Source organism: Vespa velutina, chromosome 1 (genome assembly GCF_912470025.1).
Source record: "Vespa velutina chromosome 1, iVesVel2.1, whole genome shotgun sequence".
Lineage (NCBI taxonomy): Eukaryota > Metazoa > Arthropoda > Insecta > Hymenoptera > Vespidae > Vespa > Vespa velutina.
Genome location: NC_062188.1, coordinates 8,844,305 through 8,861,105, shown reverse-complemented (window position 1 = coordinate 8,861,105; position 16,801 = coordinate 8,844,305). Strand labels below are relative to the sequence as shown.

Sequence of the window (16,801 nt, the reverse complement as noted above, 5' to 3'; positions counted from 1 at the left end):
GTGGAATGCTGGATAAAAGAGTCGGAGGGAGACGGAAGAGGTTTTCGAGGAAGAACAAACGTCCGAAAAACATTGTGCATTATTTATGAGTTTTTCTCCCACCCTATTTCGCGCTTCGAAGATTGTCAATGCACGATCGAAGCACTCGGAGGAACTATAGGCAGACGAGCTTGTTGTGTTTGGTAAACAACGGCATTGTCGAAGTTGCCGAAATGAAATCCTTGCTTAAAATAAACAGCTCCCGACTTAACAAGACACGATGAATTTGAATCAAGTAATATTTCAATAATGAAACAAAGAACGCAAAGATATCGTATTTTCATTTTTCTCGGATAAAACTCGTGTGAACAATCTCTGGATATATACAAAAAATGACTATGATGGCACATCGATCGCAGTTTATCCGGCACAGTCGTTGTTACTTGTTATTACTTTTTTTATGGCATGTTCAAAATACAGGGAGCGATAGTTACACGTTGTTCAGCTTGGAAAAAGTATGGGGTATGAAGTCTCAAAGGCAACCAAACTTTCTATAACTCGCCTTCTCGACAAATTCACGCGTAGAACAAAGGAAGATACTGGTAAGTGAAACGAAAAGAAGGATGGGAAGAGAAAAATAAAGAAAAAGAAACGAATAAGAAGAAAAAGAGAGATAAAAATAGAGAGATAGAGATAGAGAGATGGAGATAGATATAGATATAGACAGATAGATAGATAGATAGATAGAGAGAGTGAGAGAGTGAGAGAGAGAAATACAGAAAAGGAACAAATGAAATTGGTCAGACGTTGAAGAAAAAGAAAATAAAGATGTACATAGTAGATGGAAAAGGCAACGGTCGAATAGCGCATAGAAAAAAAGAGCTACCAGGTTGGTGGATTGGAAGAAGCTTCAATGATATTAACGTTCGAGGAGCCAACCACGTACATATTTTTATTATTTTATTCTTCTTTTATTTTTCCCGATAAGTTCGCATTTATAGAAAGTATCTGATGTAATCCAAATTCTACCAAAAAGAAATACATACGCACAATGAACTTCGATTTGTCGAGCTTCTAGTTATTGAAATGTTCATAAATAATATCACGGAAGAAAGAAAAAAAAAAGAATGGAAAAAAACGATTGAACGTGTACATAGGAGAAAGGGGGATAAAATTGCGAATTTCCAGTAGGCACGCAGGGTCTTTCCCCTTGCGATAATTCGAAAGTTCCATAGCCAAGCCTTGACGAAGTCGATGATCGAATCGAAAAGGGGCCGATCGACGGCAATTTTAACGTCGAGTACAGTCGTAGTGACGATTCCATTTCAGGGCTCCTTGTGACGAGATGTTTCAGCATTTTCATTTCGAGTTTGAATCGAGGTCTCGAAGAGCACTTGACCCCGAAAAAAATCTGTCGACTAGCGCTCGCAATCAGCATACTTCGATTTTGATCGTCCCTGATATCGAGATAGAGACGTATACTTTTATCAAACATTTCCTATTAATCACCACGCGTGCACACACATCATGTGTGTGTGTGTGAGAAAGAGAGAGAAAAAACGCAACTTCCTCTCGCGTATCGTTGGCAATCGATACTCTTTCTCTCTCTTTATTGATCTCTTTCTCTCTCTCTCTCTCTCTCTCTCTCTCTTTCTTTCTCTCTCCTTCTTTCCCGCTCTTTCCCTATAACCTGCTCTCGTTAACTCCTACTGGATATTAACAATGTCATTTTACTCTATTCTGCGTCCACGTAATTAATTTTAAATTGCGATCGATCTCATTATCTGCCCCGAAACTCCAGCCTAACTTAAGCGAAATCAATTTCAGTAATACTTGTGAAACTTTCAACGACGGTCTGATAATTTTGACGTGGCTTTAAACTCATTATTGTACTAAAAATCAGTTTCCAAGCGTTGGTTCGTCCCTTTTTCGAACACCAGAATAAAAATAAAAATTTTTCGTTAGGAGCTACAATAGAACAAAATAGTTATATGCTTTTAAATGGGAGCGATCGGAGTATTCGTATTTGTTATTCGAAAATGAATTTATCGGATCTCGAATTACTTATGAAAATAATTACTTTCCCTAGAAGAATCATAACGTTTCCACGATACGAAATCCAACGTGTTTTTTATCTTCTACGTTCGGAAATTTTACGAGCACGTCATTATCGCGAAAGTCTACTAGGTCTGATAATTTTGTCGTTAATTTAGTTGTTACTTCAAGTTAGCAATTAGAATAATAAAACATTCATATTATTATAAACTAGCTTTTAAAAAGTGATCTCGAACTGTCTCCTTGCACGTTCATCGATTATTATCAACGCATTATATAATTCCTAGTGATTTGTACACATTCCTATTCGTTTCTGGGTATCGTCATCATAAACAAGATACTTCCATGTATAAACAGTGCATCGTCGTAATATCGTAGGAGTTGGTACCGACCCTGTAACATGTAAAATCTTTTCACGAGGAAGTCCAACCCAAAACGACGTTGTTATAATCATTTCATTCATTTTTAAACAACAACAACGATTTCACTCCTAATCTATCGCGTCCAGAATCTGATTAAACGAATTGATATTGGACGACATATATTGGTGATTTCATACTGTGCTTCTCTCTCTTTCTTCTTTACCAAGATAAACCTTGGTTCTTATATTTTTCATTTTCATTTTTATTAGCTAAAACCAGAATAAAATGTTTTCGCGATATCACGGGTCATTGAACCTCGATTTGTTTTTCTTTTTTCAATCTCAGAATAAGATATCGTCGTAAAGATCGAAAAGCTAAAACGATTTTTAAACGGCGAAGATACTTGTCAAGAGCTTCAACCATCCTTCTCGTAAATCTCTATATACTCTATATCTCGAGGGCTTGGTTGCGTCTGGTAAGATCTATTTCCAACGATCTTTTGCTTTCAGAGTACGAAAAAGAGGAGTAAAAGATACTAGCGAGCTAGCAGGTTGGTTCGAAAATATCAGCGAGCACTTTCATAAGTACACACATTGATGTACATTTTTCTTCGCATTCGTCGAAAAGTAGATAGGTTTCTTCGAGATTAAATAATGGGAAAGCGAGATAGATAGATAGATAAGATAGATAGATAGATAGATAGATAAGATAGATAGATATATAGATAGGTAGATAGATAAATACATAGGTAGATAGATAAATAGATAGATAGATAGATAGATAGATAGATAGATAGATAGATAGATAGAAAGAGAGAGAGAGGGAGAGAGAGAGAGAAAGAAAGAGAGAAAGAGAGAGAGAAAGAGAGAGAGAAAGAGAGAGAGAGAGAGAGGGAGAGAGAGAGAGAGAGAGAGATAGAGAGAAACAATGTTCGTACTTGGCCCTAGATTCACGTACAAGGCTCCCGGCACGATAGGTATGGGTGATGACGATAGCACGGTTAGTTTGTGGCGATGGATTAGTGTGCGCATAGCTCGAGTCATTATTAAATAAATTAGTTCACAGAGGCATGGCGTTGTAGAGGTCCAAATTGGGATGATAAAAGAGTGGCGTGGGGGTAGGCGGATTGTGGTGTGGTGCGGGCTGCGCCTGTATGAGGTTCAAGTTCAGGTTCAGGGGCGCGATGTGAGTCGCATTATGGTGGTTAAGGTGGTTAAGGCTAAGGTGGTTACCTGTCGGGTAAGGTAGTCCGAAACTAGGGTACCCAGAATAGCCGCGGCTTGCCGCGTATGCCGCGTACGCCGCTGCTGAGAAACCTGTGAACAGAAAAATCAATTTTTCTTAAATTTATATCCTTTTCTCGTACTTGCCTAAAGTTTCTTTATCTCGCCTCTCGGAGAGACTCGGCAAAAAGGTCACATTAAAAGCGTTCTCCATCTTTCTACCTTTCTATAAGAGTTTATGCTCTATTGTCTATGATGTATAATAAAAAATGTATATTTCAAATACGCCTATATCAATATTGCCATTCACATTATCAAAGACGTTTTAATGAAAATGTAGGTCAGATCGATGAACATTGATTTATTATTTGATCGTTCCGTTACAATGCTTAACGCGCGCACGAAATAGGTACCTATATTAATAACATTTTTTTTCCTTTTACGATTCTACTACGATTCGATGGTTACGTACGCAATCATTCAATCATCGTGAATGGATATCGACGTATGCATGCAAATGGAAAGCGTCCACCTAGTTGAAACGTGATACCCGATATATATCCAGTAGATATTGAAACATGCATGGAGTGTCATCGTCGTTCATCCACATTTTACTGACGTTTACGACGTATTCTTCTCTTTATCATATTCAAAGTGTCTGATACGAAGACCTACCCGATAGCCATATAATATCTATTCGTCTACTTTTTGTATCGAATATCTGTACATATACTGCATTACTAAACATCTTGCGGAAGTTACAATATCTATATAAGGCACATATTTTCCGAATTTAGGATAAAGATATATTTAATCGAATAGAATGTTTTAATACGTTAGAAATTTATCCAAATCACCAATACTTTTATCTAAAATATTCCGATTACATTATTTTTGTTATAAAATATAGGCAATTCAATATTTATGGACTACTTTGTAGAATGAATGAACGGCTATGATCGGTAAATTTAACGAACTTTATGATTACCTACGAGCATGAAATTAATTAAATATTCTTTTATATGTTATACTCACCTTCTGGTATAGCTCCCACGGACCACATAAAATCTATAAGAGAAAACAAAGTCGATTATAATATTGGAACGAAATTATTAAGTGTATTTGATGTGTTTCATTTAGTCATTCTTTTCCCTTCGACTTGTTTTCAATTTTTTGAAAACGTCTCTTCGACTTAACGATCGTAATTTCTGCAACCACGTGGGAAAAAAAATATTGACTTGACCGAAATAAACGAATTTAATGATATTCATCGAAAGTGGAAGTTCGTTTGATACGTATTATTTAATTCACTTCCATCTTACGTATTTTACGAGCATTCCATTGTCTATTCAATATTTTTCTCCGAGCAGGCAAAGGTATGCATAGACACTTAAAATATGTACATGGAGATAAGTCAAGTATTAAAGCGAAGCGTTGCAGAAATTCGTCGGAATAAATGGTTCGAGAATAACGGATGACTAGATTCATCAAACGATAAAAGTGGTTAGAAAAAAAAATTATGTGTGAAAAAGGATTAAAAGCTTTTCTAGGTTAGACAGTAGAGATAAGAAGAAAGAGATAAATCAGAAAGAAAGAATAGAATAGAATAAGTGAAAGAATAGTGAAGAAGTAGAAGAAGAAAAAGAAAGGGGAAAGAGAAAATGCATCCATGAAATTTCATAATTTGATACTAATTCAAAGACCACACAACTAAGACTCTGGCTATGTATGTATGTATATCGCATTGTCTATATAGCGCGACTAAATTGTATAACAAGGTACTAGTAACTACGCGCGGCCGAGGTATTTTCAATCTACGACAAAATAAACCCTCCTATGATCTATGGTTATTGTAGCCTTTAAGGTATTAGTTAATCAGTTACCGTTAAGTAATATTTGCTAGGCTGACTATATAGCTTATTAGATATCGACTAAGGGTCGGCAATTGGTCAAGCATTTATGGCGGACAAACGGTCGAACCGTCATTCGTTTTCTTAAATCCAAACGAATCATTTTTGTGAATCGATCCTGTCAGCCACATGATGTGCGACTTATTGCCGACGCCACTACCACATTTATATTGACGATACAATATTTAAAAAAACACCGACCACAATACTACACTACTGATTTACTATTCTAGTGTTCATATCGATGTTGCTCTCACAATATACGCAGATGGAAAAGTATAAGAGCGTTTATTCTAGCCATAAAGATACACTGATACATATTAATAGTATTAGTGACTTTTTCCGTACCTAAAGTCTCTCTACCGGGCTGGTTTTGATTGCGTCAAGCGCTCAATATTTTTCTTTTTCTCTCGACATCGTCTTTTCTTTGACTCATTTTTTTCATTTTTTTTTATATTTTTTTTTAAATTAATCGAACAACAATAAGTTTAGCTTAAATTAGCTATTCGATCGTTACTCTCGCATTTATTTGATTACCACCGAAATTTTTCAAATATTATATTATGTTATATTATATATATATATATATATTGATGTTTTAATATATTATATATATTTATTATATATGTATATATATAAATTATATATATAGATATAATATTTATATTTATTAATTATAGATCTATATATATTAATTATATATATATATATTTATTTATATATAATATTGAAATATAGATTTATGCATACTATACATAAATATGTGCAATTCTTACACCGCAACGTATATATTTCTCAAGTAATATAGTATATGTACATATACGTGTACTTTCTCAGATGCAACAAAACGATTCCACATAGAGCAGACGTTTATGTACGATATTAACAGTACGATATTAATAGTCTCTCTCTCTTGCTCTCGCTTCCTCAAAGATTCGAAGTGCGAATAATACGCACTATGTTCGAGATTACCAGTGATCGATTAATTAACATTCGACATTTCTTCGTTGATAGCTTTTGTAGTAACATGGAATTCATCAAGTTTGTCTTGCATGGTCATAGACAACTTGAGATAGACCCGTCCAAACGGTTGTCTCGAGAAAGAAAATTTTGTATCAAAACGTCTGTGACAGAGGAAAAAACGCTTTGATCGATAGTGTCATGCTTCACCATTAATGCGAGGCACCACACCTCCTCCGTTGGACGTTTACGTTATATATTCAGGACAAAACCAAAATCCGGCCCAAAAAGCATTACAGAGTGAACAGAAATGAAACCGCATGTTAAAATCTGGTCTACTTACGAAACTGACAGTGTTGCGCCTCTCAGGCAAAGTACGTACTTTCTAGGACACACGTCTCACGCTTTATTATTAAGGTAAATGATGCTAAATAGTTTAGAACTGTTAATTACTGTGTAATGTGTATAATAGGGGGGGTTGAAAGAGATAAGATCAAATACAGGAAGAAGTTCGAGTAGGACAGGTGAGACAGTATGTAGCCGTGAAGCAAAAGTTTCGAGGATGTAAGGTACAGGTATGAAGATAAAGGATGTAAGAATTAAGAGTACAGGGTGTTGAGTCGGTAAAGGTCCAGGATATAGGTATAGACACGTATACGTAAGATATATATTTAGTGTGTATATCCTATAGAGAGGTATAATATTACTTGGCTATGTAACGTAGCTTGTTAAGTAGAGGTACAATGTAATAGGTTTCATTAAAGCCGCTGGCAATATGTATTCTCGGTGGAAGATGTACATACGTTTCTCATTTCTTGCTTTCCGTAATAATTGGTCCTTCTCGAACGGCGAACATCAAACGTGACCGAGGTATTATACGAGCGTGCGATAAGAGATAAGAAAACTCGTAAAAACAGCATAAAGACATAACAACACAATTGTTCGATCTTATTTCCGTTCGAGATGGTTTGGTATGTACATACGATCAAGGTGTTTGCGTTTTGAGAAACGCTCGCAGACGAAGGATGCGTGATCTTCCACGAAGAAGTACCTAAAGTATATTCTAATCTAAAGATATTATAGTGGCTCCTGAAAAAAGCTAATAGTTCACTAGTAGTCTCAACGGTAGGAACGTATACATAGTATAATAATTCGCCAAAAAATTATTCGCTCTAACTATCCAACCTAGATCGCCTAGTCTCTCGATAATAAAACTAAGATCTGTAACAACACAAATGTTTACCTAGTTACCTAAATATGTATAGGTATATATATATATATATGTAGATAATATGTATATATAGATATAGAAGATATACTTCGATATGTATAACTGTAAGGTCTATTACAAAAAACTATAAGGTGTAATGCGACTCTCACAAAATATATCGATATTAATATCAAATACTATGGTGTTACCAAATAGGTAAATACAAAACAATATAATACGTATATAGTTTGCCGTTATCTAGAATGGATTTAAGTACGTATGTGTACAAGTATATATTTATACATATATATTTATGTGATCCATCCGCATATATGTGTATAAGTTTTACGTGATCCTTTTTGAGACAGACATATACCAGCGGATGGTTCAGACCCCGTGGCTTTTCTTCTCGAATTCTCGTACGTCGTAAGGAATACATCCTGGCTATTCCAGTTTCCTTTCTTTTTTTATTTTTTACTCTTTTTCTCTTTTTTAATATTATGAAATTTCATGAAGTTATTGCGAAAAATATTTTGAAAGGCGCGACGAATGATTATTATCGACCACCATTTGCCGAAGGCTATCAATGTGCTATTCGCCTTTCGCCATATCAATTTTTCGCGATAAAACACAACATTTTTAAAAAGCTTTTCGCCTTTTGAGTTGCCGATGTAACACACTGGCGTGCCGCTACCTGGGAATGTATATATTCGTTGAAAACGATCGTGGAGCGTCGGTCTCGACAGTGGGCGCCATCATTTCGAAAGCGATTAATTTCTTTTTTCTGTTCTCGAAAATGTATAAGCCACTTCTTTATATAATTATCGACCTGCTCTCGACCATCATTCGATGCGCAACGCTAGGATCTAGTGTGAATTGACATTCGCTTTAAAGATACTTTCGCGAAAAGAAATTATCCTTTCTCTTCCGTTCTTTATTTTTTTTTTTTTTATAAGTAAAAAGAAAAAAGAAAAGAAAATGAACTAATTTTTAGTGTACAAGCTGATAAACTTTGTTGATACGATTATCTTGTTGTGAAGAATAAATTATAAATAAATAATGCGGTAAAAGGATTCTCAGTTTAAGATCTCACGGAAAAACATTTGCAAAGTTTAAAACGAATGCAAGGGTATTACTTTGATTTCCAAAAAGTCGTCGAGTCAAATCAAGTTTGATTTTATTACGAAGTCAACGGAAAAGAAAGGAAATTCCCTTAGAGGGAATATGACTTTGGCCGCGTACTATCGAACGTTGTCTATCGAAACGAACTCTCATCTATTTCCTAGAAATTTGAACACTTTCATTTATTGTCCTACCTCTGAGTTACTAATCAACTACAAAATCACTACCAGTCTTTCGCGTTGTATTTGTTTCGTTGCTAACTAATTTATTCTTTGGCTACTTGAAAATGAGGCCCCATGGTTGATCATCAAGTTACGTCAAGTCGAAATCTACAAACTTTAGCTACGAGTTATCCTTTTTTTTTATTAACTTTGCACTAAGATCACAGTTTTACCGAACTATATTTCTCGAACGGCTTACGCGAGAATTTCCTGCCCCGATATATGAAACGAGGGGAGCGAACGATTGTTTTTTTCTAAACTACGATATTGCACTTTCCGATATGTCAATGATACCTAGCGCTACACTGATTCGTTCGAAGATGAATCGTGGATATACAATATATTAGTACTTTCGATAAATCTTCTCTTTGCTTGCGAAAACAAAGGCAACGATATTTAGGTGTGAGGAATGTATACGAAGTAACATAACAATAACGGACGTATCCGATTAATAAATAAAATGCATTTTAACTTCCGCAGTGGACTAAAATCCTATTCTATTAAAGATACGTACTTTGAACGTGAATAATGATCCATACGAAATAAGTACGTATCATATATCTATGTGGTCATTAATAATACACAGAGGATCTCCCTTTGGTAAGAAAATCTTTCCTTTCCACCTAACTTTAGATAGAAATACCCTATCTATTATTCTATCTAATAGAAAAAAGTATAATTTTGTTGATTAAGAATAGACTAAATGATGTTAATTTGTAAGAAATTATTCATAATAAATTATTTACAACAAATCATTGAATATATACGTATGTATATGTATGTATACATACACACACACACACACACACACACACACACACACACACATGGATTAAGCGATGGCAGTTACATGAAAATAATTGTTATATCAAAACTATTTCTAAATAATTTTTTGTTATAAATTGTTATATAATTATTGTTAACACAACAAAGAAATAAAAAAAATGGCTTTTATTCAAAAGTTTTACGACTTTCAGTTCCAAAAATAAATAAAAGTGAGCAAAAGTAAATGAAGGACTAATGCGTTGATTTAATGACCAAAATATTTTTTTGACTGCAAAATCGACACAGTGACGTATAAATTTCTCGAGTCTATATAACCCACTCAACTGATTATTGTAAATATTATTACGAACAAGTGTCTACATACAAAAAATAAATAACAATATTTCGAAGGCGATATATTTGCAATGGAAAGTAATAGAAGATGGAAAAAAATTTTTTGAATGTGCATTCTTTATTTATATATTTAAATACTATCTATATAATAAAATTGATTTCGTCAATAAAACGTTAACACGTATTCTTCTAAATATAGGTATATTAATGATTCAAACTAGAAAGGGACCCCCCCCCCCTTTTTCCATCGATAGATCCTTTTATGCGCTATCAATGACCATCATTATCATAACATTTAGGTCACATACAGATTTTAACAAAAATGATTATATTATAGGTAAGGTTTTATAATACTAGTAAATAATCAATGAAAAGTTTTAAATAACTTGATAAATAATAAAACCATAATTGTATGATAAGTGTATCAAAAACTTAAAATATTTTATAAACTTTTAAGTATAAAATAAAAGTGTATAAACAGCAATGAAAGCTACATATATCCTATGATGTTTCGTATGCAAAAAAAATGATCGATATAATAAATTTAGATTTGACTGATGAAAAAGAGAGAAAACCGAAAAGTATTAAAAAAATTATTATAGACACAGTCCACTGCGAGTGAGAGAACGCGACAAACGATCGAAAAAAAAATATATCGTCTTTGAATAACAGCAAGTTTATTGAGGCCGCGAAAGGGGCGTAAGAATTGTTGGTCATAGACCAATGGTTGGTATTGGATGGTATACGGCGCCCATGTCGAGGCCCTGCACGCCCAAAAGGTCGCTCATGGAATAAGTCAAAGTAGCCGCACGCGATGCGGCTGCTGCGGCAACTGGATGAGGCCTGTAGGAGGCAGCAGCGGCAGCGGCAGCCGCTGCGGCGAGTGCTCGCTTCACGTCGTAAACTGCCGCAGCGGTGGATGCGGCTGCGGCTGCGGCTGGTGTCGCAGCTCCAGCTGCGTATTGGTAGGTAGCGGGTGCGCTCGGTGCGGCGGTAGCGACAATCGGCGTCAGCAAGTGGTGGTGCGGGGTACCAGCGGTAGCTGCCGCGGCAGCGTGTGCGGCTGCCGCGGCTGCTGTTGCCGCTGTACCCGTCGGGAGAGGATACGGCGCGTAACGATAGGTGGTGGGAGTGGGTGTCGCGACCATCACCAACTCACCGTATGCACCTCTGCCGGCCGCTCGGGTCTTCGCCAGGTTCGCCGGGAGCATCACTTCCTTCGGCTGTGCTTTCTTGCATTCGACCTTAAAAGTTCCATCCTCATTTAATCTTCTTTTCTCTTGTTATTTTCGTCGGCACTACTGTTACTATTACTACTATTATACAAGTATTAATTGTTACTGTAGATCAAGTAAGAATGTAACTCTGTAAAAATAGACTGAAACTATCTAGGAATAAATTCTTTTTTATGTTTATTTATGTAGATATTTACTCGTATATATATATATATATATATATATATATATATATATATATATATATGGCACAGATGTAGATTTTAATATTTATGAAAATGAAACATTAAAACAATTTTTTTCATATCTTAATTAATCTTTGAATCGAAAAAGTTCCATTTCTACTTGAATATGGTACTCCTCGATCCGCCCAGGTGGCATCAATCATTCTCATTATCGTTCTAGAATCGGGACGAATAAATGAAAACGTCCATCAGAAAATCTACTATGATAGAGTATGTTTCTAGAAAACCCTTATCGTCTTTGTTCACGTTTGATCTAATTCAGCTTATGCTCTTGTTCTCCTGCGTGAGCGTCAAATGCAAATAGAACCAGCGGGGTCCTTTTCGATTATACGAAAAATTAATTCCTTCCGAATATTTATCCGTTGACGAAAAAAAGAAAGTAAATACTGTTTAATGCCACGTGCGCAGGTTTGTTGAATGAGAAAAGAAAAGCTCTTTGACCAACGACGAACGAAGCTTTGTTGCCAGGTTGGCAACTCACCATTTTGTTGTTAATCTCGTGGAAATGAATCTCACAGACTTTGTCGACCACATCCTCACTTTGAAATGTGACGAAGCCAAAGCCTGAAACAGAAAAATATAACCGATTAATAAAATTATTTATAACGTGAAAATGATAAAGTTACACGTTAAAAAATAAAGCTTGTTAATCAACAACGGATATACATTAAAGTGTGATTGATTTGATAAAAAAAAAATTCAAGTGATTACCCAGATAATTTATTTCGCTTGCATAGATGTACAAATAGAAAAAAAGAAATGTTCAGCAAGACGGAAATCAGCCAAAAGTCGTAATTTAATTAAGTATCACTGGTTATTAAAAACTTTGCATTACTCTATGGATGATTTTAATCTCGGTTCCATTGTGACGTGTTTCTCTCGCAGCTAGTAATTCAGACTCGAGTTATTTTCGAAGTGCGAGTTATAGAAATACAGTGTACGATGTGACTTAAAATAAGCAGAAGTTAATGTTTCCTTAACGAAGGAAACTTCAGCAAAAATTGTAGGCATCTTAACTTACGAAGGAATGGAGGAGATTCTGGATTCTTGTATAGCTTAAAGGTTAGAGTACAATCTCTAAAATCTCCGACTCAGTCGGCTATAATTAAAAAGAGCCAATCCCTTGAAAACTACGAAAAGGATAACAAATCCGAAAAACACTCGTATAGACGAAGAAAACACCGAAATAAAATTTGTTAAATTACTGCCTTTTAATATATAAAATAAATCAGGTAAATTAACTATAGACACTCTTAAAACAAATAATATAAAAAATTGTATGGTTAAGAAAAAATCAGTGTGAATGAAGACCTTTTGTATGTAGGACGAATATAAACTTAGAAGAATATAAACAGATTCGTGAATTACTCAAAAGAAATAACATTGAATACTGTAACTTCTAGAATAGAAAAACCCACCACTATTAAAGAATTTAAAAGGTGATTTTAACCCGAAAGTAATTTTGGCTGAAGTAAACAGAATAAATAAGTTCGCTATCGTTATAAAATCCTACACAAAAGAGTAAATATTGGAAAACAAATTTTTATAATGCAATTAATTGTAGATAGTAAAATAAATAATCTTAAAAAAATTAAAATTCTCTTACATTCGATTATAATCGAATAACATTATAATAAGGGAAAAAATACATGAAAATATAGTGTATAATGTGGAAGATTAGAACACGTGACAACAAATTGCAATCTGAAATACAGATGCAACGTTAAATACAATCCAGGACAATACCGCTCGCGTCATGTGACAACAGCAGTGCAAATTGCACAGTAGTGGATATTGCACAAACTGTAAAAGTTTTGTTCAATCCGCTTCATACGAAGAATATCTAAAGCTTAAGGAAATAAAACAAAAAATTGATGAGAATAAGGGCAGTTACATGCCCAAAAAATTAAAAATATGAACAGCATTAACAACACAGTCGTAGCGAACAAATTATTTAGTTTTCGACATAGACGCTTTATGAAATGATTAATCAAAGTAGCAATCATCAAAATATATCACTAATAGAATTGAGAAATTAAAAATCATTTCTATCAATATTAATTCTATTATAACAAAAGAGAGAAGAATATCACTTCTGGATTGCATTGAAATTAACAAACCGGACTTCGTATTTCTATATGAAACGGAATTAAACCTAAAACATACTTAGGTTTAAAAATTATAACATGATAAAGAATGACAGGTTCAATGTTGAACAAAATGGCGAAACGGCAATATTAATTAGAGAAGATATTAAATAGAAATCCTTCCAAAAAGAATGTATCAAAAACTGTATTAGCCTTAAAAAATTGATAATAGAAATTAATATTCAAAATAATAACAAGCTTTATCTCGTAGCGACATATTTAGTCGGTATTTGTAAAATAGAATTCCTAATAAAATTAAAAATCTTATTAGAAGCACTGCATCTTGAAGATGTCAAAAATTATGTTTTGTTAGCTGGTGATCTAAACGTTAAAAACCATTCAAAACCATTCTATTATTAATTTCACTAACAATAAAAGAAAAAAGGATTATAATATTGATATATCGAAAATAAAATCCTCTAGAAAATAAATTCTTATAGATTGGTAGTTCCATTCTTTCCTAAGAAAAATTTCTATGTGAACATCCGTCTAACAGACTCAAATTTCACAATTTATACGGACAAGGGATTTTAAATACATTAGACTATGACAATAATTACAGAGCTCTACTAGATATATGGGCAAAATCTGTCCATCAGATCTACTAAATAGAGCTCTAATAGACATATTAACAGAAAATCCAAATCTTCTTAAAATAGATAAACAAATGCCAACTATAAAATACAAATTCAATAAAGCAGGGTGAAATTACAAAAACTATTAACAACGGCACGGGCTTACCTAATGACAGAAATTTAGAAATAGTCTATAATATCTAAAAAAAATAAAAAACTAAACGAAAAACTAAATAGATACATAACGAACATACAAACAAGCATATAAAATTCAGTGCCACATATCTCTAACAAATTCAATTAAATCGATACCGAAATTCAGATATAATAACAATATGTCTATAAATTACAATGAAATGCATTTTAAATATCAGTTAATTTCTATTCTAAGAAAAATATCAAGAAATATTGATGGTTATAAATATTTAAAATGATTATAATATAAAAAAAATCTAAGATTTCATCATATTTAGTATTTTGATGTACATTCATAGATAAATTTCTTTTCCAACTATTAGAGACTGATTATGTAGTTTTTCTTTATTTGCATTTTTTATACTTTCAATATCGCAAATAATATTGTAATATTCATATTATTATCTCCATTTCATTTTCATAAATATTTACAGCATTAAGTGCAATGCTAGATCAAAAATAGCATTAGGATGCAAGTGCTCACCCAGAGCTAATAGCTTGTAATATATTTCCGTTTAATTGTTATTATTTTTATATATTTTTATAGAACTATGTGTATCTTTTTCTTTTATTTTATAAGTGAAAATAAAAAGCAGAAATAAACGTACGTACAAAAAAAAGTAATTTGAATAATGTACGCGAAATCCAGAAATCCGTCGAATCCCGTTATCCAAAGTCCATTTTTTCGTACTTCTGCAAAATTTTGATAGATGACTCGTAATTAAAGGAATTCAATGGTCAGCAAAGCTCCAACGGTGAGAGATGACAAATAGACATTCTTCGTGATAATTATTGTTCGTTAGAGCTATATTACTTAGAGTAAGAAACAAAAAAAAAGAAACTACAGTTCATAAAAGAAAAACCGTATTTTGCTTTCTTAATTTTTTTTTTGAAAAGGATCATCAGTTTTCGTTAAGTTTTATATGTTTAAAATCGTTTAAACGTTTGTGTTGATCTTTCATAAGAAAGTAGATTTCTTGGACAAAAAACATAAGACTGGTTGAATTATCTGACGATCAAAATCATTCTTCATGTTGCCACTTTCGGTTCTTCCTTTCCTCGCACTCATTGCCTACTCTTACCACAATTCCTGTCCTTTTTCTGCTCTCTCCGTTTTGTACTTTTCTTCAACCACCCGACCATCTCCTATACTATGGGAAGCGCTGGTGATTAAGTTATAAACTTGGCAAGACGTCCATTTGAACGAGGAAGGGGCTTACTTCATTTATGTAATTTATAGTACTTCGCCAGTCAGCTAACTCCGTAGAGCACAAGCACTCGCCTCGTACAAAGGCCATGCTCTGACACCGGTAACGTTTAACTACTTCCCGCGCTGAAGTCTACCAAGTACCTTATATAGTCTAGATCTAAGCTGGAGCTATGGAATTTCCAGCCATGGAATTTCTTATCCCGATATAACATGCCTTTTAATTGAACAATGTATTTTCGAATTTTTCTTTTTTCTCATAAGAAGACTTTGAAAATTTATGACAATGTTATAACTTTCACGCGGTATAACGTAAAAAAGAAAGAAATTATCAATTTACCATACCCATTCCACGATCCCAAAGAATTCCTTTATAGTCTCGAAAATGAGGAAGTATAATCAAGAAAGCATAAGAAAGAGAAGAGATCGGAAGGATGTAGTCAGAGATCTAAAGGAATCTCAATAAAATTCATTAAGAGGAAATGTGCCTTTCGAATTCGAATTTTTATAAAGTAATTTATTTGTATGGTATGACCATGCGAAAAAATTTATTTTCACCCAGTGCTGTACAAAAAAAAAAAGAAAAAGAGAGGCTAGACATGAGAGAGATAGTGCTAGACGATCGTTTTTCGTATAACAACTAATAAGAAAAAATGCGTGCTCAGCTGTTGAACGTCTTGTCAAATCTTAGACGTTTTCATTTCAATAAAAAACATATCATGAGATATTAGACCCGGACTCCGAGTCTTTTCTACTATCATTGTCGTAACACCAAAAAACTTTCTTAAATGATCCATAAACGATCGTAATGGTATGGAATCACAATAAATTTATGCATTACGATGCGTCTTTGTGTTCTTTGTCATTTTTATTACTTACGCCATCCTTTTGTGTCGAAATGCATCGTTTTATAAAGGAACGATAAATAAAGGATCTACTAGTGAAAGGCGTAATGCGATAAGAAATTAAAGAGGAGCTCGACTCCATTGTTTCCCGATCGATCGTGCGATTAAATACCAGATGCCGTAGGTAAAAT

General features: G+C 33.9%; 1 protein-coding gene across 15 annotated transcripts in view; it reads right to left on the bottom strand.

The window, feature by feature from the left end:
- The window catches only part of LOC124951706 (RNA-binding protein Musashi homolog Rbp6), a 596,819-nt gene that overhangs the window by 35,920 nt on the left and 544,098 nt on the right, over positions 1–16,801 (bottom strand). For 11 of the 15 annotated variants that reach the window (XM_047500522.1, XM_047500531.1, XM_047500514.1 and 8 more), the window contains 4 exons: positions 12,123–12,205; positions 11,321–11,405; positions 4,655–4,687; positions 3,629–3,712 (listed from right to left, as the gene is read on the bottom strand). In XM_047500522.1, the coding sequence (XP_047356478.1) occupies positions 3,629–3,712; positions 4,655–4,687; positions 11,321–11,405; positions 12,123–12,205 (285 nt within the window). Of the gene's footprint in view, positions 1–1,063; positions 1,437–3,333; positions 3,546–3,628; positions 3,713–4,654; positions 4,688–9,847; positions 11,211–11,246; positions 11,406–12,122; positions 12,206–16,801 lie in introns of those variants that run through there. The other 4 variants (XR_007101704.1, XM_047500552.1, XM_047500562.1 and 1 more) reach the window with 4 other exon arrangements.